At 37.8% G+C, this 21,577-nt stretch overlaps 1 protein-coding gene across 1 annotated transcript; it reads left to right on the forward strand.

Moving 5' to 3' along the window:
• Positions 1-1,109: 1,109 nt before the first annotated feature.
• Positions 1,110-20,466, forward strand: LOC125235180 (gamma-tubulin complex component 6). The gene is made up of 16 exons (XM_048141642.1): positions 1,110-1,669; positions 2,324-2,516; positions 3,399-3,586; positions 4,893-5,019; positions 6,086-6,232; positions 6,730-6,941; positions 7,270-7,453; positions 8,431-8,563; positions 8,930-9,152; positions 10,148-10,379; positions 11,152-11,344; positions 11,564-12,731; positions 13,089-13,875; positions 14,357-14,580; positions 16,141-16,478; positions 19,276-20,466. The coding sequence occupies exons 1-16, from the start codon at positions 1,265-1,267 to the stop codon at positions 19,511-19,513; spliced, it is 4,992 nt and encodes a 1,663-aa protein (XP_047997599.1). The 5' UTR covers positions 1,110-1,264; the 3' UTR covers positions 19,514-20,466.
• Positions 20,467-21,577: the final 1,111 nt, after the last annotated feature.

The following is a 21,577-nucleotide window of genomic DNA, read 5'->3' on the forward strand; positions in this document are numbered from 1 at the left end:
CGAGTTTCTATCGTAAACGTTCATACGATGAGCAACGTTATATTAGAATTTAAAAAAAACGAAAAAAAGGTAAAAGGTATCCGAACGCATTGCTTTGCTGTTCCAGCTGCTGTTAAAAACATTAAAGAACTGAACCGATTTCCTTCTATAAAACGTAGTGATTCAATGCTCTTTGATTCTATCATTAAATTAACCGATTTACATATAGTACGGAAGTGCATTTTTTTACACATACATATTATGCTTTTGGCAGTCAATTGAAGTGTATATAAGGAAATAAAAGAAATTTAATAAACGATACCAAAAACCTTTTCTGCGTTTAAAAATGTGTTTGAAGCATGTTTCAAGTAGTCGGTTGCAGGGAGACTAGAGATAAGGAGGAAAGTCTGTCGAAGTAGAACAGTCGCAAAAATGACCGGCTTAGGCCTTGTAATTGCAGTTACAAATCTCTCCGCTTGGAGCGCATGTGTCGTTCAATGATCAGCGATATGAGATGACATTAGACGTTCTTTTCTCTAGGCAGATTTCGTCAGACTGAGCAAGTCAAGACGTAGTCCCGTGGTGGTGCGCTGGCTTCGTACGCAGATGTTCTAGGGTTCGATTCTGACAGCGATCTTTTTGCTTTTTGTTTTTTTTTTATATACATTAATTTTCTTTTTGTGTATTTTATTTGTTTAATTTTATTGTTTTATTCATACAAATGTTAACCTAAGCCCTTTTACATTGTTTGTCCCATCTTAGGATTCTTCGGTAATGACATAAGTCTTGCGAATGAAATTTCGAAAAGTTGTAACATAACAAAATATTTTTGGACACTAAAAAAAATACAATAATTCAAGAAAAATATTAGTAGAAAAAAATAAAAAAGGTCTCATCAGGTTCAAATCCTTCCGGGACCTCTTGCTCCGTAGGCGGGGTCACTACCGAGAAGGCAAAGAGATTGTCAAACCCTTATGCACCTGCGATTGCAGCGCCACCTATCTTTTTTTTTATATGTGCACTTCTGATACTTAAAGCTTTCGCTCCTTATATTTCTAATCTCCATAAGTCCATAGTCGGTTGTCAAATGGGTGTCACTGTCAGAACTGTCGGACTATTGTTGTGTCTCATTTTATGGATTGGTCGCTGTTTGTTTGAACATTATTATAGTCCAAATGCTTTTATTTATCTAATATGCCGCATAATGTTTACAAGTTACAAACATCATTGAACCGTTATCGCGTCTCGTAGTTTAAATATTTCTCAAACACCCGTTTGTTCGAACATGGCTTCATCGGTTGAACGAAGAGACGATGGAGTCTACCAGCTCCTTACAGAACTATGCGCTAAAACAGCATCTAAGTATGGTGATCACAGCAAGATATCTGAGAAGCATTTGGTAGCTCTGATGAGGTCCCATTCATATGGAATTATTCTGGGGAAAAGCAGTAAAAAGGTGCCTGACACGAAGGTTGAACCTGTGGCTCAATTGTGGTCATATTATTTTATTAGTAAGCAAAACGTGAAGAATATTGCAGAGCATAAAAGAGCGGTGGAATTGAAGAGTGTTATAAGTAAACTGAGGAATACTGATTTTGGAGATTCGCAGGAAAATATAATGAGGGTGTTAAAATGCCTTCTTTGTTTAAAGAATTCTGTGAATGTAGAATATTCCCAGGAAATATATAAGGTGTGCATACTAATTATTGTAAAATAATTACCATTTGACCTGTTTTTCACTGAAGTTAATGAATCATAAATATATTGTACTTTATGTATTTTAGCATAATTTTTCCAGTTAAGTATTACTGACTTTAAAAAAAATAATGTTATTCATCAGGAAAATTAGTAGTAATAGTAGTAGTGCAACTACAGTTTGGAAGAACAAAGCCTATACTGGATAACTGACTTTGAAATCATTCTGGATAGTGCATAATAACTAAAAAAGGCAAAATGGTAACAATGTTTGGCGGCCGGTCTGGCGCAGTCGGTAGTGACCCTGCCTGCTGCGCCACGGTCCCGGGTTCGAATCCCGGTAAGGGCATTTATTTGTGTGATGAGCACTGATATTTGTTCCTGAGTCATGGATGTTTTCTATGTATATAAGTATTTATATATTATATATATCATTGCCTGAGTACCCACAACACAAGCCTTCTTGAGCTTACCGTGGGCCTCAGTCAATCTGTGTAAGAATGTCCTATAATATTTATTTATTTAATGTACAAAATTTTTGTGTACAATTTAATGTAGGTACAATTTAATTGGACCTTACTGCATTTGGCGAAGTAGTCCAAATTATGAAACCCCCACAATATTATTTAATAGTCTTGTAATGTTTCAGAACCCCTTCACATTCGGGACTTTTGATGACATGCTTCCCAAACCACCACGAGAATCCTTTGGGTCTCCGGAGCCGTACCATTACTACCCGTCTCATGTGTTTGTGCTGCCTTTTGCTTTAAAAAGTCAAGGAAATGTGCTGTATCAGCAGAAATCTGAAGAATACACTGTGGAGAATTATGGCTCTTCATCATGTAAGTTTTATAATGAAGGCATGTACACCGTTTTTTTTCCGTTAAATTAGACATGCAGTTGGGTACATTATCAGGAATCAGCCAGTATATTGCTTTTTGTAAAATACATATGTACGCGCCATTTGACGGTACTGTCAGAATCCCAGGAACCCATAAATAATTCACATAGTTTGTTGTTAACCATAGTCTTTAATGCACTGATTTTGGTACTTAATGCAATTACACGTGTTGAATAAATAATCTGGGTCGCGCGAGTGCGCATATTTGCGTAAAGACATTGCTACAGTGTATGCTATACCTATGCTGTACAATAGCTAGATCGTACAACATATTTTTAGCACTTTGTCTTCGTCTATATTTAGACTTTGGCGTCAGTCTGTGCAACAATCAAGAGCTCAGGGTATTTAGGAATGGGGTAGGACTTGGGAGGAGGTTACCCAAGCTGCTCAAGACTGGAGTCAATGAAATATGATTTGAGCCCTACACCCCAGCAGAAAGTAACAGCATGTAAAGAAAAATAATAAGAAGTACAGTCGCCATCAGATATATAAGAGCGCCCGAGGTACTCAAAAATATCTGAACACGCCTCTAACGCCTAGGCAATAGAGGCGTGTTCAGATATTTTTGAGTACCTCGGGCGCTCTTATGACTGACTGTACTATCAGCTGCAAAAGTGTGTGCAAAAGTTCTATGTACATAGAACTTATGCACTTTACATTTTCTTAATGCACCATTGATGAGTGTATTGTCCTGCCAAAGATACAATAAAATAAATAAATAAATATTATAGGACATTCTTACACAGAAAAAAAAAGTAATTCTCACAACCAAAATATTTGTATTATGTTAGCTGACTAATTTAATATAATCTTTCTTTTTTAGTTTTACTTGGCCGTTCAACTACACAAACAAGTAGTGAAACCAAGAAGTTTGTCAATCCCATATCCATTCCATCTATGACATCTATGGACTTCTCACCATACGATTCTGGCAACATATGCAACTTTCCACGACTTACAGGCCAGAGAGATTTACAAATACCTAAAAGCTCTGACAGCCAAACTGTCAAGGTATGTATAACATTTTCAGATATTGAAAAAAATTGAATAGAATGTATTTATTTAACGTCACAAACACAAAAAGAAGGCATGCAAACAAAACATACAATGAACGCTAAATAGGATCCTCACTCAGCGTGATGTCGCGGCAACCCGCAGCGCTGGTTTTCTGTGAGGACCTAAATACATCTAAGTTTAGTGGCGACACGTACGCCAACGACACACAAAACAATTTAGAAAAAAAAAATTCTTTCTAAAATAAACATACAAGTATGTGTAGTGTATTTAAATATGAGGGTACTTCAACAAAACGAGTCTGGATTTGTCTAGTACGCAATCACATGTGCTCTCCCGATTTTCGGCGATATTTCCGTGATATAATAGTATGGAAAGAGTAAATTACTTTGGGAAGGGTGATCTGTGTGAACTTTTTTACACATTTAATGTCACAGAAGGAATAATAGAGTATGGCTTTTACTTCCTGCCAATTTACACACGGCGAATTTTCCAATGTTGACTACACATGAGGAAAGTTATTGTACTAAAATTAAGAAACATACAAAACAGAAGTTTGACAATGTTTCCAATGTATTACACCATTTCTACCTCACTACTAAATAGGGTTGCAAAAAAACGGTTTTATCTGGCTTGAAAAGAAAACCGTGATAAAAAACAGTTTTTTTTTCTGGAGTATGTTTTTTTTTCTAAAGTACGGAAGCTCAAAATTTGCAAAGCAGTTAATACTTTTATATGGTTATTTGGACTTTATTTTAACTACTCAATGAATTTAATTTAATAACTTTAATTTCTGGTTTTATAAAACAAACATTTACAAAATCTGTAGGTTAGAAGTTATCGCTATTTATCGTTGGCAACACCACCAACTCTCCACGCTCCACGCCGCATTGGGGATTCCCCAATAAACTTTGGAAACTGAATGTTTATCGAGTTAAAATGTACGTTATTGTCATTGAAACGTTATAAATCACGAAAAACCATTATTGTCGTATTATTTGTATATCTGAAAAAAAAGAACCATATTTAGAAAAAAAAACAGTGATGCTCGGTTTTTTTTGTTTTTTTTTTTCTATTCGCTACCCTACCATTAACACATGGTTGTGTAATTTCGAGTAAGTGTTCCTATCTATAGTTGTTGTGCAAAAAGAACATAAATTGTGTATGTGTCGCCATCAGATATATCGGAGCAGTCAAGGTGGTCACAAATATCTGAACCCGCATCTATTGTCAAGGCGTACAGATATTTTTGCACGACCCGGCTGCTCAGATTCTGATAGTGGCTGTGTGTACCATGTTGCAGATATCTTTGCCAGACAGCAGCCAGCAACTAGATATTTTGGAGCCCCAAAATGTCCTCAGTGACAACATTTGGGAAGTGGCCAGCAGGATAGACAAAGATATACCCGAGGACATATGGGAAATTGTTTGTAAGTGCAAATCATTTGTTGAAAACTTAACACATTCACTACCACACAAGAAATGGCGCACTACGTGAGAAACCTGTCGTAATTATATAACCTCCCGCTTGTATGACGAGAAGAACCCGCCTAGCGGGTATTCCGGTATCTGGTCAAAGTTTACGAGTGCCTACCAGGCAGGGTTCTTTTTTGCGTAAGTGTTAAGTGTTGAGGAAATAAACATATTCAGTTAAGTGTTGACCGGCCACAGTACAATTACATTAACTTTTTTTATATTCATCAAATATATATTACTGTACTTGTTTGATTCGATTCAGGATTGCAAACTTATATTATTGCTCAGGTTGGCTCTTATAACAAATCAGGGCATCGCAAATTATCATGCAACTTATTATTAAGTGGATACTGACACAGGCCCGTCGGTTGACCACGTGACCCCTGGGACCTGGGCTGAATTCAGTTACCGCCTGTCAAGAACGCGACCAGTCGACCTGTCTTATCCCACTGATACAAACATGCACTAATTGCATTGTGAATTTAACAAGTTCGACTTGTTGCGGGTTTATCCGTTTGAAACAAAAGCATTTTAGTAAACGGAATAAATCATAATATTGATGATACAAGTCGAATTTGTACAAACAACAAGATCAAACTTGTCTAAAAATAAATATCATAAAAACTTGTCAAAAAATAGATATCATACACGAATGAAAAAACTCCACCCGGCTCGACCACCAGTGGGCCTTGTCGTTTTTTCTTTCATGTATGATATCTATTTCAATAGTGTCATATTACTTTTATAAAATCGACTTGTTGATTCAAATAACAAGTAACTTGTAGAATGTACTAGTTAAACTTTACAAAATCTAACTTGTTGTTTGAACCAAAGAGCACGTAGGCGCTATTTTAAGCAAAAAACTTGTTGAACGAACATGAAAAACTGGTTGTCTTATCTCTCAGTGTGGTACGCGTTCGCCTACAAAGCTTAAGACTGTGTGCGTGGGTACGCGCTTCTTTCATATATTTGATCGCCATTCCGCTTATGGCTTGTTGACAATAAATTGCATAATTTCAGCAAAAATGCCACCAGTGAACGAAAGAAGGCTCATAGCGACTTCGACGAGAGAAGTCGGTCTGTGGCGGCGGGAGTACAGCGGGCGACTGTGCGATCTAGACATTGTGTTGGAGCGACAGTTCATCAGACATGTCATGTACCTCATCAGTAAGTATAAATGCGCGCGAAATAAAATACCTAAGATAAAGCCTTGTGAACGTCAGCTGCCGCTGCGTTGGTGAATTAAGAATATAAAAATCGGACCCAACAGATGGAAAATTTATGGGTTTCCACCTGATTACAAATTTACGTAATTAAATTGCATCTAACTCATTTCCTAAATTAAAATTGAAGTGCCTCTAATCATTTCCCTTTCTCTGAATCGGTCCCGCATTAGCTCATTACTGACGATCGTGGTCACTGGAACCCTTCGAACAGACAATGTTCCTCCAATCTCCATCGATTCCGTCTAAAGAGGTTGTTTTAGACGAGGAAGGGGCTTCCTTCATTTGTAGTCAGCTAAAACGCTCTCACAGTTTAAAATGACTGGAATTTGTATTGTTATTAAAGTATGAGACATTGCGTGCATGGGACTAAAGACAAACTCAAAAAAACTCCCACACAAAAACGTTTTTTTTTAATGCTTCAAACACTTTTTTTTCCAGTTGGCGTAGAAACAACCTCCTTCCCATTCAGCCAAGACTTCAACTGTTTCAACATAAAGGAAAACTTGGCTTTAGAAGGAATATCAGTAGCGCACCTTAAAGGCTATGTAAAGGACTTGCTCCTCATCGGTACTTACTATAAACGTTTGTACCAGTTTGCGTTCAATCATTCTGTGGAAGATCATTTTAGGAGCAAAGGACTTGTGTACGAGGTTCGTATCAAATTGCATTTCGGTTGAAGTCATTAAAAAAAAAACCGGTCGTTAGACCAAGGCCAAAATTAATATATATAATTATAATTTATTTCATGGTTACAAAATGTTGAAATATTGTTTTGCTTCTGCATTTTCATATCATACTAGTACGTTATCAAACTCCCCATATTAGTAACTCGTAACTTAGTAACTTCCAATTTGTTTTCTTTTTATTATTCGTATTTTGGATATGAACGGTGACAGTTTATTATTTTGACCTATTTGTACAGATATGTATTAACATACATAATGATATATCAATATAAAATGTTTCCAATATTTTCAGGCTGCGCGAGAAATCGTACGAAGATACTTATTAAACTTCCGTCTGACAGCAACAGCGATCTACGAAGAATGCACGGGGAACACACAGCAGTGTTTACCCACACTACTACAGATACTTCACCATATGGAACCGCTGAAATATGAGATAGAAACTGTGGCTTCGATTTATAAGATGATCAATCACGGTATGTAGGTACAGCCATCCATGAAAAATGTACAGGGAATACCTACACAAGTCCACATATAGTTGTTTACCAGATAATTCACGCTGAAATACGAGATACTATGACTTTTACTCGTATCTATAAAATAACCTTATCACAAAAAAAAAAAAATGAAAAAACTCCCGACCGCGACATAGTGGACCGATTTTCTTGAAACATGGCTAAGAACACTCCCGACTAACTCAGCTTTCAAACAAAAAAAAAACTAAATCTAAATCGGTTCATCCGTTCGGGACACACACAGACAGACACACACACGACACAGACAGACAGACAAACAGACAGACACGTCAAACGTATAACACCCCGTCGTTTTGACGTCGGGGGTTAATGAACAGTAACAATTTATAAAATTTAGATTTTGAAATCGGGGATCGGAACCTGTTCGTAAATACCATTTGATATTGTTCTTAAATCGTTATAAATTGCGTTCAGTGCGAACAAAATAATTTTGGTTACGGTTCTTATTTCGTTCCCTGAAAGAACGGTGTATTATAGTAACGTTTAAATGAACGAACACAATTATTTCAGTTGCCAGTATTCGAAAAGAACAGAATTTTAACGTCCTTAAGGCCAATATTACGTCTTGTTCTGAGTCGCCTGTCTTCGTAGATAGCGAGCGTTTCTCTTTGTAGACGCCGACGCACCGGGCTCGTTTAAATTCTTGGAATCGAAAAACCATTTCAATTTCGTTCCCGCGAACCGTTCTTTAAAGAACGGATCATTTAATTCTGTTCTTCGGAACGGTTCTCACTCATAAACGTTTGTTCACTGAACGAAAAAAAAATACCGGTTAATGAAACCAGCAACGCTAAAATAACGGTTTAGGGTCAACGTATGGAACCGTTCCGAAAAAAATACCTGTATCCGATCTCTGTTTGAAATTATGGTTTAAAATGTTATTCTTTACTGTGGGTACATGCTTCCTCTTGTTTTAGACTCCAAAACAACGATCCCAAACGGCGCCGAACTGATGTCGTATCTCTTCAACGAGATATCTCTCGTCACTCACACGAAAACGGCTGCCACGATGTTTAGCGCTCTGTTTTCTGTGTGCCGGGTATACTTTAGGTAAGTTATCTAATTATCCTCCTTGCGTTATCCCGGCATTTGCCGCGTCCGCTGTGTCAACTAATCCCAAGATTTGGCGTAGCCACTAGTTTTTACGAAAGCGACTGCCAGACCTTCCAACCCAAAGGATAATTAGGCCTTATTGGAATTAGTCCGGTTTCCTCACGATGTTTTCCTTCATAGAAAAGCGAATGGCAAATATCAAATGACATTTCGCACATAAGTTCCGAAAAACTCATTGGTAAGAGCCGGGGTTGGAACCCGCGACCTTCGGATTAAAAGTCACACGCTCCTACCGCTAGGCCACCAGCGCTTCTGTCGCGACGTATTATATATTTTGTTTTTAAAATCTGTTATGACTTTTAGATTCATCGAGCGATTCATATTCGAAGGCGAGCTAGACGACTGGTACAACGAATTCTTCATAAAGAAGGACTCTCAATACGCGAACAGTCGTTCTAAGCGGTACTGGGATAAGGGCTTCCATATAACGCAGAGCGTTGCAGTACCGGAGTTTTTGAGGGTTCTGGCTAAGCTGATACTGCTTTGTGGGAAGTCGCTGAGGCTGCTTAAACTGTGCAATCCAAACGTAAGTAACTAAATCTAGTCTAAATCAAACACTCACTTTTAAAAACGGTTTTAGGGGTGTAAAATTACGGTCTCAAATACGTTTTTTTGCAAAAAAATCATTTTTGGCACAAGCTTTTATCGCCGACACGCCGACTATACCTTTCTTGCAACAGTCATCTACCGCTTTCTAAAAAAAACCCTTAATCGATGGGGATACGACGTTTCATAACAGAGTTCCTATGGCCACCTTTCTGCTCCATCATCAGATCAGCTCCATGATACCATAATATTGCATTGTCACGTGATTTACATATGTGTGCAAAATTTCAGTCGATCGGAAACCGAGAAGTGGGTCAAATTTAGCTTCTACGTTTTGACCCAAACTCACATATTAACAAGGCAAGTTGAATAAAAGCTTGTAAAAAGGGTATTTGAATTTAGAGTTCCAAAGTTTGCAAAGAAGCCAATGCTTGATTGTTTTGGATCATCAATTCTTTGAGCGCCATGGAATAAGATATCAACTGACGCGTACGGTTACAGCCCTTCAATACCCATCAATCAGTTTACTTCCCAAGAAGGTTCAAAATCCGTTAATCCGTTTTTAATACTACGTCGGTGGCAAGTAAGTGTACGGTCCGCCAGATGGAAAGCGGTCACCGTAACCTATGGACGCCGGCAACTCAAGAAGAGTCACATGCGCGTTGCTATACCATTAGAAATTTGTACACTCCCTCTTGCTGTGTTAAGTACACTTAACACAGCAAAAAGGAGTGTACAAGTTCCAAGGAGGGTTCGGGTTTCCGACGACTCAAAGGACAATAGACGGACCAAGTTAGTTCCGTAGGTCCTTCCGTCACCAGCACACCGCACCCTCGTTGAGCTCTGGTAGCCTTACTCACCGGCAGTCTGCGGACAGATTTGAGTCGGTCAAAAAGTTGATTCGCTGAGATGCTTCGCATTTAAGTAATTAAATGGGATTGTTTCTTCTATTTCTTCTATTTCTTGTCTTTCTAGGACCCCCTAGTCTTGCTCATATCATCCGACCACCCCTCCATAAAATGCTGCGCGACCTTCCCCGCCCTCTCGCGGCAGCAACAGCTGCTGGACGTGTACCGCACGCGCTGCCTGTTCGTGAGCGGCGAGCCCGTCACCTTCCCGCAGCTCCTGCTCAAGAAGGAGGCCGAGAGGAAAGCCGCCACCGAGATGTCCGCGCTCAAGCAGGCCGAGACGCTCGAGAAGATTGTCGGTGAGTGTCTACCGAAATTATGACTAATTTTTGCAGTTTGTTTCTGAAATTCTTCAAGGTCTTTAAGCTGTTTTTTTCAAGAAGCGATTCAATAAAGCACAGTTTTTTAAGGAATTGATAGAACACTCCGAAAGGTTAGTAACACTAAAAATACTCACCTGATTCTTAGACTGTGCTAAAGAGTCTCTTTCGAAGTAAGTATCTATATTTCTCCATGTCAATGTCATAAGGTTCTTCATCATGTGACGGAGAACATATAAAATTCTTCTCCAAGAAAGCTTTTTGCTTTCTTTCATTTGGTAAGTTAGACTTTATTAATTTAAATCGTAATTCTAGTCTCCAATCGCGTCTATTTGGGGCTAAATTTTTATTTATTTTATTTGTAAATACTCGTAAAGACTGACCCCCTTATTCATAAGTTGTCAAGCCCATAAAGTTCGTTTGTCCCTTTCTATCACACCAATACATCGGAAAGGGACAAACGAACTTTATCGGCTTGATTACTTTGGGGAACGTTTATGAATAAGGGGGTGAATTGAATATCCCATAGATAGGAAATATCTACCTTTGGATGCCATCATTTTATAAAGCAGGTCAACTCAGGTATCACATTTGGCAATATCAATACAAATACAAAAAAAATGTTATAGTTACTTCCCAGATCCCGTATGGAGAGCGACCTTTCTTAATAGTACAAAGAACTACGTTATTAGTGTCATTACAGATGTGCAAAACATATCTTCATGAGTCTCATATTATATCTTATTTCTAGCTGAACGCAAACGCCTAGCACAACTCATAGCGGCCGAGAAACAACATTCCCTGCGCGTGCTCGAGGCAGCAATGGCCGAAGCGAAGGAAGCCAAGACGAAGGCGAGGGAGCGAGAGAGAAACAGGTTCCGGGCCGAGACGCAACTGGAGAAGGCGACTGATCACGTCGATGCTAAATTAAGGGATGACGAAAGGTACAGTAACACCACAGTATAATAAAGATTTTTTTTTTATAATACTCGTATAGCGAAATATTTAACAATTTATCAAGTTACTCAACTTGATAAATTGTTAAATATTTCGTTCTTATTCTACTGATAAAGTAAATGTAAACGAATTTTTATATTACAATCTTGTATCGAGTGTCAAAATGCGCTTCTCTGCATTCAAACTAAATTATTCTGTAATTTCAGAAACAAAATAATGGAATATTACTCTAAGTTGAACCTGCAAGTTGAAAAGAGTAAAATTCACACAGAATGGAAAATAAAACGGTTGCAGCTCGACCAGAGTAGAATGCAACTTCTCTCCACCGAAGAACGAAATCTCAAAAGAGAAAAATTAGAACTAGAACACCAGCAGAAGGATAAGACCGATAATGAGATAACCGAGAAAGCATCTGTTGATGGATCTGGTGATGCATGTGAACAAAGCTGTAAAGATAAACAATCCACAGAATCCATTTCAGTTGGTGATGATGTATTTAATGAATGTACGCCAACTCTGGACGATACTGACAAACAGGAATCAGCTCTTGAAAAAATGTCTACACCAATGACAGAATCAACATCGTCAATAGTGATGACAGATCTAACAGAAAATCAGGAGTTTGATGCTAACAAAGCCAAATCTATGTCTTCTTCAGACGTGTTCAGTGCTATATGTAATGCAGCTAAGAACATATTTAGTCTGCGGTCATCTGACGATAAAGAATGTGATAATAAGAAACCGCTTGACGCTCAAGGTAATGTAGTCACTGATGGTTTAACAACTAAAAAGTCAAGCGAAGTTATTGGCGCTAATCTAGATAACGTTCACGATAACGAACAATATCTTAAGATGAGGGAAGAAGCGTTAAAGAACAAGCAAAAAGTAATGTTAAATGAATTCGGACAGACTGACCAAGAAAACAATAGATTAAAAGCTCCCGTACAAAATACGCTTGATGAAGAAAATAATATCAACACACTATTCGCTGAAGCCAAGCGGAATAAATTAAAAGTCCTTGGCGCGGAATTTGATTTAAATCCGAACGAAGTAAAACAAGTTGTAGCAGAACCGAGGACAGATGCTCAAAAGCAAGCGCTAATAAACAAGCAGAAAGTATTAGGAGTTGAATATAACTTACCAACGGAAATTATAAAGAGAAATGAACCTGCTAATAAGGCCCAAGAAGAAGCAGTCCAGAACAGGGATAAGATGTTGGGTTCAGATTTTGATGCTCCGTCTCTGAGTGCTAGACGTGAAAAAGGCGAGAGGGCGGGGTTGACTCTGAACTTGAAGCCGTACAGCGAAATTTCAATGGCTACTTACACTATACCTACTCCCAGTAATGTAAACACACCTGGGGAATTTCCACAGGTGAGTTTTGTATTATTTTTAACTTTTCAGACTTCATTATAGAATGTTCATAATATCAAGTTGATAGCAACTGAGCTCATTATTTGCCGTCAAAACTTGAAAGTGTGTTTTAATGCCTGGCGGTTCCGCTGTGGCATTTTAGCTATTCAACGATAAAATAATTTGTTTTTTTTACGTGAAATCAAGTTTCCTCTTGCGGGACTTCTAGATTTGATAGAAATCGATCCAAACGTTATATACGACTATGTGTAACGATGTATTTATGTTAACATTTTTGACTTACAATCTCCTTAAAATTTCGCGATGGATTCTTAAAATTCGTACAATGTTTAATTTTGTCGTTATTTTGTGTTTCAGTTGGACTTGGAAACTCCTACAACCGCCGACATACCCCTAGGAGCAATGACCAGCGACGTTTTCACCCCGCGAAGCGAAACCGGCAACATAGACTCAGCCAGAGTTCCCTCCGACAAGGAATTCTTACGCGCCGACGGGTTCGACTTCTCACTTCTAGTCGACGAAGACGCCGAATCCGAAGAACCGACATTAGAAAACGACGATGATTTTAATACATCAGTCATAAATCCTCACTACAGCGTAACAGATAGTTTTAAACCGAAACGTAGCATCTTCAACTTACTAGAAGGCACGTACAATTTAGACGACTTCGATCCGTTCGGTACTAGAGACGTGAAGAAGTACAACAAAGACTATTTCAATAACAAAATGTCTGTCGAGGCGTCGGACTCTTGTTACACACATCCAGCGATTACCTTTGAGGAGACTAAGAAAAAGCCTTACGCGAATATTTTTGCTTCTAATTTCGTCGAGGACACAGAGGAAATAACTTGCGATAATATAGCTACTTTGACTGCCTGTTTGCAACGGTCTGTAATGCTGCCTCTAACGTATCAGTTAGAAGTCGTGAACAATGCCATGTTAACCCATTTTCTAGTTAATCTGGACATGTATGAGCATTTGAGAAGCCTAAAAGACTACTTTTTCCTTATGGACGGGGAGTTTTCGAGCAGTATCTGCAGGAATCTGTTCACTAAGCTGACAAAGACTGTGAATCCGCAAGAGTTGCTTAATTTTTCGACGCTACACAATATTCTGGATAAGGCACTTGGGTCTTCGATTACACGTAAGATTTTCAAATTAACTTTAGTTTTCAAGATTGTACTGTATTATTCTGAATACCTGGCAAATTAAATCTAGTTGAGGTTGAAGTGTTGCTAGAAATTTTAAAACTTAGTACCGAAAAACCGGTGACTATAGTCCAATACTACAACTATGGTCCACAAGTTCAAAAATAAGTTAAGTATCATTACCAATGATCCTTTTGGTTTAGTCGAGAGTATTTTCATCCATTTATATAATTAGCCAGCCTTAGAACTGCAAAAAATATAGTATAATGCACACCTGATCGAAAAATTTACAATTAATGGACCATAGTTGGGAGCTTTGGAGTCTTCGGACTATAGTTGGGTGGTTTTATAAATACTACATTAACGAGTTTCATTCATAAAGTGCGTCATACCAACGGCTTGAGTCTAGCCGCTAGACTGTCGAACACAATCTCATGGTTTCTGTGTTCACTGACCAACATTTTTTATGCTTCACAGACGTGCACAAGTTCTCCGAGAACTTATCATTTACAATAACTGAATCTCCACTAAGCTTCCAACACACATCGCCCGACGTATTACAATGTCTATCGCTGACATATGCAGTGTCGTGGCCACTGAATATAATAATGTCGCAAGACGCTTTACTGCGGTACGCCAAGGTGTTCCAGTTCTTGATTAAAATGAGGAGAATATTCTGGACGTTGGGTGAAGATTTCCAGGTATGTGCTACCATAGAGGAATAAGTAACGGAAGACTTGTAACCCCATACATCAGTAAATGCGGGTTATTTGTATAGGCATAGTTAAGTCACATCTAGCGACAATCACGCGTCAATCACGCGTCAACTAGCGTAAATTATCAGTACTGCTACTTGTCAATAGATGTCGCGACGAACGAAAAGTCTTATGCTCACCAATTTTTAGCTAATATTACAATAGTATTAATCAGTATTCTGTTTTCAATTCCTTGTAATATAAGTTGTAAACTGTTCTAATATTAAATTTCTGGCAGACGAGACACAGTTGCCATCTAGTATCGAGTAGTGGTACTGATAATTCACGCTATTTGACGCGTGATTGACGCGTGATTGTCGCTAGATGTCACTAAACTATGCCTATACAAATAACCTGCATTTACTGATGTCATGGAGTTACCACTCTTCCATTACTTATTCCTCTATGTACTACCAAAGAACTATAAACTCATTCGCTACCAGCCAAAAAATGGCGCACTACGTCAGAGACCGGGCGTAATTTATAACCCGCTTGTGTGACGAGAACCCGCCCAGCGAATTCTCGGCATCTGAGCTGTTTACGAGTGCCCATTAGGCGGGTTCTTGGTTGTGAAACTGTTAATACTGGAAGCGGTGTAAAGTCTAAGGCCGATAGTCCACTATCATATGTTTATCATAGAAATATGATCATAGGTCTGTATGCCTCGATTTTTCTCCAACGTGAAGAAAAAGGACGGTATATTGCCTATGATCATATTTCTATGATAAACATATGATAGTGGACTATCGGCCTAAGGGCCAGTTGCATCAACCACAGTCTAAGAAATTGTCATGCAATAAATTTTGCGAACGCTAAATTCGGTGACAACATTGACATGACTGACAACAGTTCAGATATATCCTATATTTTTTTTAATATACATTTGCCTACAGCTTACGCTAAATTCTCCCAGTTTGATTAAGATGGGGATCATATTCTTGATTTTCGGTTATGATTTCAGATGTCGCTTTTCAAACTCAGTATGTAATGTAATGTCGAAGTTTTAAATAGGATATTTGACTGACTAACCGTTGGACCGAATTTGAATGACTCGGGATATTTTTGAACGGTGGAAATAAATATAAATAAATAAATATTGGGGAGACCTTACACAGATCAAATTAGCCCCAAACCACAGTATAATAAAGAGTACTATCGTACAGTATGGCCACTCCCGCTCCCCGCTGAAAGTGCCACCCGCCCCCTCACAGTTACCGCCTGTCACAAACGCGAACAGTCGACCTGTCATATTTCACTCATACAAGCATAGTACGCGTTCACCTACATGAGCTTAGACTGTGTGCTAGGAACGCACCTCTTTCATATATTTGATCACCAGTGTCCGAGATGTGCCCAAACTAAGCAAAGCTTGTACTATGAGTGCTAAGCGACGAATAAATAAATACAGTCTTTTCCAAGATATACAACTCTAATCGGAATCTTAAAAAAAGTTTTCGGATTATATTGATGTCATTTCGAGGTGTTATAATAAAATTCTATTTACAGGCATTGAAGTTAGCAGTCAAAGTATCAAAACAGCAATCCCGAAGACTGCTCGGATCGCCTCAATACATCTCCATTCAACTCTACAGGCACATAATGTCGTCTTTCGTTCGAGCATTAGACAACTACATAGTCACAACTTGCATTCTAAGCTCTTGGACGGAGTTCGAAAACGATCTAAAGAAAGCTAGAACTTTGGACGACTTGTATGACTGCCACGTCGTGTATATAAAGAAGGTGTTGTTTAGATGTCTGTTGAATAATAGATCGACGCCGGTTATGAAGCTGTTGAATGATATATTTACGGTTATATTGAAGTTTAGTCGAGTGCTGAAGGCTGGGTAAGTTTTGATTGTATTCTTTACTTGCCCGCGGATACACTCACGTTATATTCGAAAATTGTGTAATGCTCCATACAAAGTTCAGCCCATTCTAGGAAAGTAGGGGGGGGGGGGGGGGGGGGGTTAGGAAGAGACAATAAGTAGCCTATGTCACTCTCCATCTCTTCAACTATCTCTTAAAAATCACGTCAATTCGTAGCTCCGTTTTGCCGTGAAATTCGTACAAAACAACACACACCTTCCCATTTTTTATATTAATAGTATGGATGGTATTAAAGTGTAATTACTACATTTTGAGTGCTTATCCCTCCATGATAAGCCAAAAAGTTCCATCTCAAAGGAAATACCATAGCCTCCTAAGGCCCAAGGCGAAATTCGGCCCCTAGTCATTGCGAACCACGGTCCTACCAGTAGTACTATTGTTTTATACTCGTTCAGGCCCAAACATTAGGAACACATTTTTTTAATGTTATTGTACTTGTATGCCACCAACAGCTTTGGGGCATATTTATTATCAGTTTACGATGCCTTTTAGGATAATTTGATTTTAATTAAAAAAGTCCTACAGGAAGGACCATAGGCTTATAAAGAAACGTTATTTATATTACGAAATTAAAAAACTCATTTAAGATTTGTTTCTTTTTTAGTTTTATAGAAAGAATGAGATAAAATAATAGTCTAATTAAAATAATACAATGCACCAATCACTTAAAAATTAAGATTTTACGCTCTTCTTCGACGAATGTTATTCCACTGCGAGCGTGAGATCGTCCTCTTGTAGGCGCTCCACGACGACGACCTGCAGAAGCTGCAAGGCGAAATATCGGGTCCTGCCGTGGATAGGCTTTTGAATTAGTTCTGACAGAGAAATATCGACATAGGAACTAGAGGAAGCATACCGGGATCTGGTTTGTACAAAATTTGTTTCTATGAGTTTTATGTGGCAAAAGTCTGTTTTTTCATCTTCAGTTTCTATTTCTGATTCTCTAAGAGCGAATTATGTTTCTTTGTCATATAATCCTACATCAATAAAAGCAATATATGTGTCAGTTTTTGCAACCACCACAAACATTATTATTAAATTATGTAGTTGTATAAACCCGAGGTACTACTCATAGGACTTAATATTTTTCATCCCGTATTTCGTAAAATATAAGCAAAATCAATGAAATTATTACTTAACTTCGTAAAATAACTAATAAAAAAGAAGATTATTTACAAATTAGTAAGAAAGTACTCAAGATTACATGAATAAAATTGGATTTACTAATCTCTCCTTCACGGAATACCCATGTCACCGTCTGTAACTTGTCAGTTTGACACTTTGTTTTAATGTTTCAAGCTTATGAGTGTGTTCACATTCAACCTTAAACACCCCTCTAGAAAATCGTATACGTCAGTTTAGATTGGCGCGAAATTTGAAATCAAAATGTCGGCTTTTATAATAAGTCCTACTGGTAGGACCGTGGTACGCTATGACTGTATAGTCGTTGAAGAAGCTGGGTCCGAATGACCAACTTAATTATTACTATAGGAAGGACCTTGGGCCTTAGGAGGATAGGGTACTTATACTTCACTACTACTACTGTCTACTTATTGGCTGATAGTTTCGTTTAAAAAAAATAGAGTTGAGATACCGTAACAGGCTTAGTAGGGCAGTATATATACAGGTGCCGTAGCCGAATGGCATTTCTGCGACGCGAAACGAAAACGAAACGCCGCGAAAGGTAGTCTGGCTCTGTCGCGCCAATACGCAAGAGCGATAGAGATAGATAGATATCTACGAGAGTTTCGTTTCGTGAGCGTTTGTGCCATTCGGCTACGTACCCAGATGTGGTGCGAAAAGAATTTATTTTTTACGGAAACGTTCGTATTTGTCATGCTAGTTCAGACGCACTGAGCGTCTTGTACTGGTACTGGCTGAAATAGCATGACACGTTCGTATGTTTCAGTAAAAATACGAATGAAATTGACGACCGGTCTGGCGCAGTCGGTAGTGACTAGTGACCCTGCCTGCTGCGCCGCGGTCCCGGGTTCGAATCCCGGTAAGGGCATTTATTTGTGTGATGAGCACAGATATTTGTTCCTGAGTCATGGATGTTTTCTATGTATATATCGTTGTCTGAGTACCTGCAACACAAGCCTTCTTGAGCTTACCGTGGGACTTAGTCAATCTGTGTAATTGGGGATTTCATTGGCTATACAGCGTGGAAATGCTGCTAGTGTGATGGGAACCTTTGGGCCCGGTACGACTCGGGCGGGTCCTAGTTAGTTTGCGCGTATGTTGTTGTTACAATAACCCACATATGGGTAAATGACGAAGCCTGTTGCGGATAGCTTTATTGTTTGTGTGTAAGGACGACGCCTGTTGCTGATTTATGGCTGTAACCTCATGACGAAGCCTGCGTTGCGGATAATGGGTTGTAAAATATTTAGTGTTATTTTTGTCCAATAAATAAATCTAATCTGTGTAACAAATGTCCTATAATATTAATATAAAAATGAAGTCGGTTAAAAAAAAAGAAATTATTTTCACTCTACATCCAAATACTTCGTTTCATTCACGATGGCGCGCAGATATGTCCGATTTAACCTTTAATAACGCCTATTATTAATAAATAAGCTTTAATGATCCGTATCCGGCCATCGCTCTACCAATTGAGCTACCGAAGCTTACCAGTTTGCATTGATTCGGTTTCCTTAAGCGAATTCGAATTTTACCCTTCTTTCATTCAAATTTTTCCGTTAGAATACATCTTTCGACTACAAAAATCATTATTTGACTTTTGTTTTTCAGGAAGTGGCTTCAAAAAGAACAAGAAGGTCCGTTCACCCACACCAGCTTCGCCCAACTTGTCGAACTGTTCCACATGTTCGAAAAACTCGCCAAATACTTGCACAAGGTCATAACTAAACTTATGGAGTGCGGGTACCAGAGGCATTTAGCGGAACTGCTTATTATGGTCAATCTGAACCAGTATTATGACTCTGAGAAGAAGGACGAACAGAATTCTAGTATAGTTTCTAACACGTAACTTTTGGTCGACAGCGCCACCTGTGATTATTTATGAGAAGCGAGTCACAATCTGTACCACATGATCTCTATATGATCACAGTACAAAAGTCTAGCCTGTGTTTTGGAGTGAAATATCAATGTTTATGTAGCAAACTACTTATAGTATACGGCCCGCCTGATGGTAAGTGATCACTGATCACCCGCGTGCCGACAATGATGTCTGGGGATGTTACATGCGCGTTACCGACTACCATTGCCACAGAATAAATAATAGTACTTAAGATCCAAGCTTGCCATGAAGTTTACTATCAATTGCAAGCTCAAGTTTCCAAATTATGCCACAAGATGGCTCTCTATCTGTGCTCTCTCTCATGGCGTCATCTTTTTCTTGCCTTTTTATATGATTACATTCTCCTGGTTCTTAGTTCTATACAACCAGAAATAAACTTGAATTTTATATATTTTAATAGTAAATAGTTTTCTATTCTTATAATGCACCACTTACTAAGAATGTGGTATGTACAAAATTGATAAGAAATATTTCATAGACGTAGTCAAATATTTATGGATATGAATGTAGCCAAAAAGTTGACGTATTTTTAACTATTTTTGCTAATGCTAATGTTGATTCATTTTCATTGTTATAATTATTTGAGTGTATTACGCCATTATATTTGATTATTGTGATATTTATATACTTACCCACCTGTTGTATTATAGTAGCGGCTTTTAACGTAGCTTATTAATAAAAATATACTATGCAGATATAAAGTTGAACAACAGATTGTTGCATTTATAACTAGCGGTTGTTCTATAGAATTAAATTACTTTTAACTGGCTGTTTCGTTGTTTTGGCAACCATACTATTTTTTTATGTTGATATGATTCCTGCCATTGTGTTGCTTAAAAATATGTTGTGAATTGAGAACGTAGGTAACTGTGTTGAGTTTGTAGCAAAATGTACTTGATTGTATTGTATAGGTAGTTTCAACTCAGTTGAGGCCACGCACACTATAACACTGTCATGTAATGACAACGAGATTTTGAAATTAGTGTTCTTACCGTGTACCGACTGCAGATTCAACAGTGAATAGCAAGAAAGACCAAAAAGTTTCTATTTACTATTTTGTTAAGAATTACGTCTATAGAACAATTTTCAAACTAAACAGAAAATAAAATATCTCGTATGTGATTAATTAATTGTCAGATTATGATTTTAATATTAATTGTAGTAATCAAAGATAATATGTAATAAATTGCCTTATTTTATCATCGTAGCTGTTAAAATGGTGTTTACTTATTTTTTCATTACTTATTAGCAGACATAGAAGTCGCGGTAGCAATAACGTCAATTAACATAGGGACATCCTTCCGATATAAAATATATCGATAGCTGAATACTTATTTGGAAGTGAAATTTCATATGAGCTATAAAGTTCACCGGATAATTTAATTTAATAAAATAATATCGTTTGACCTTAGCAAAATTTTATTCGTGCCACCGCGACATCCAGCTAGTAATACTGAGTTCACATTTAATAGCGTCATGAGAAAATTAAACGAAGAAATAGCAGCACTTGATAAAGAAACGTTTCACAGTATTTTCAGAAAAACCCAAGAAAACGAAAAAAGATATAGGGAAAGGGAACCTATGATAGATGATTTAACCGAAAACCCAAACCTTATAATCAATCCTAACGAATCAGATGAAGATATACCAAGTGAAGGTAGTTTATATAAGGATTTGTTCATTATTTTTTACTGCTTTTCATACCATTAATGATAAGTATATCAATAAATAATAATGTTTTTCAAAAATATATTAATCGTTTTTTTACATTCACTCACTCATTTCATTCATTCATTTTTTTGCAATCAGTACTAATCTTCATTTAGCTGTGTGTGTTATCATTCACTTCAACCTCCGTGGAATTACCTATACATATCAAAAGTGAATCTATTATACTTGATCTGATCATGGTTTTAATATTTACCGAAATAAATACTTGATTTGAATCGTTATTTTTTTTCATTAAATAGGCGTTATTTCACCCAGGTAAAATAATCTTAGCACATTTAAAAC

This window comes from Leguminivora glycinivorella, chromosome 17 (assembly GCF_023078275.1).
Source record: "Leguminivora glycinivorella isolate SPB_JAAS2020 chromosome 17, LegGlyc_1.1, whole genome shotgun sequence".
NCBI classification, from domain to species: domain Eukaryota; kingdom Metazoa; phylum Arthropoda; class Insecta; order Lepidoptera; family Tortricidae; genus Leguminivora; species Leguminivora glycinivorella.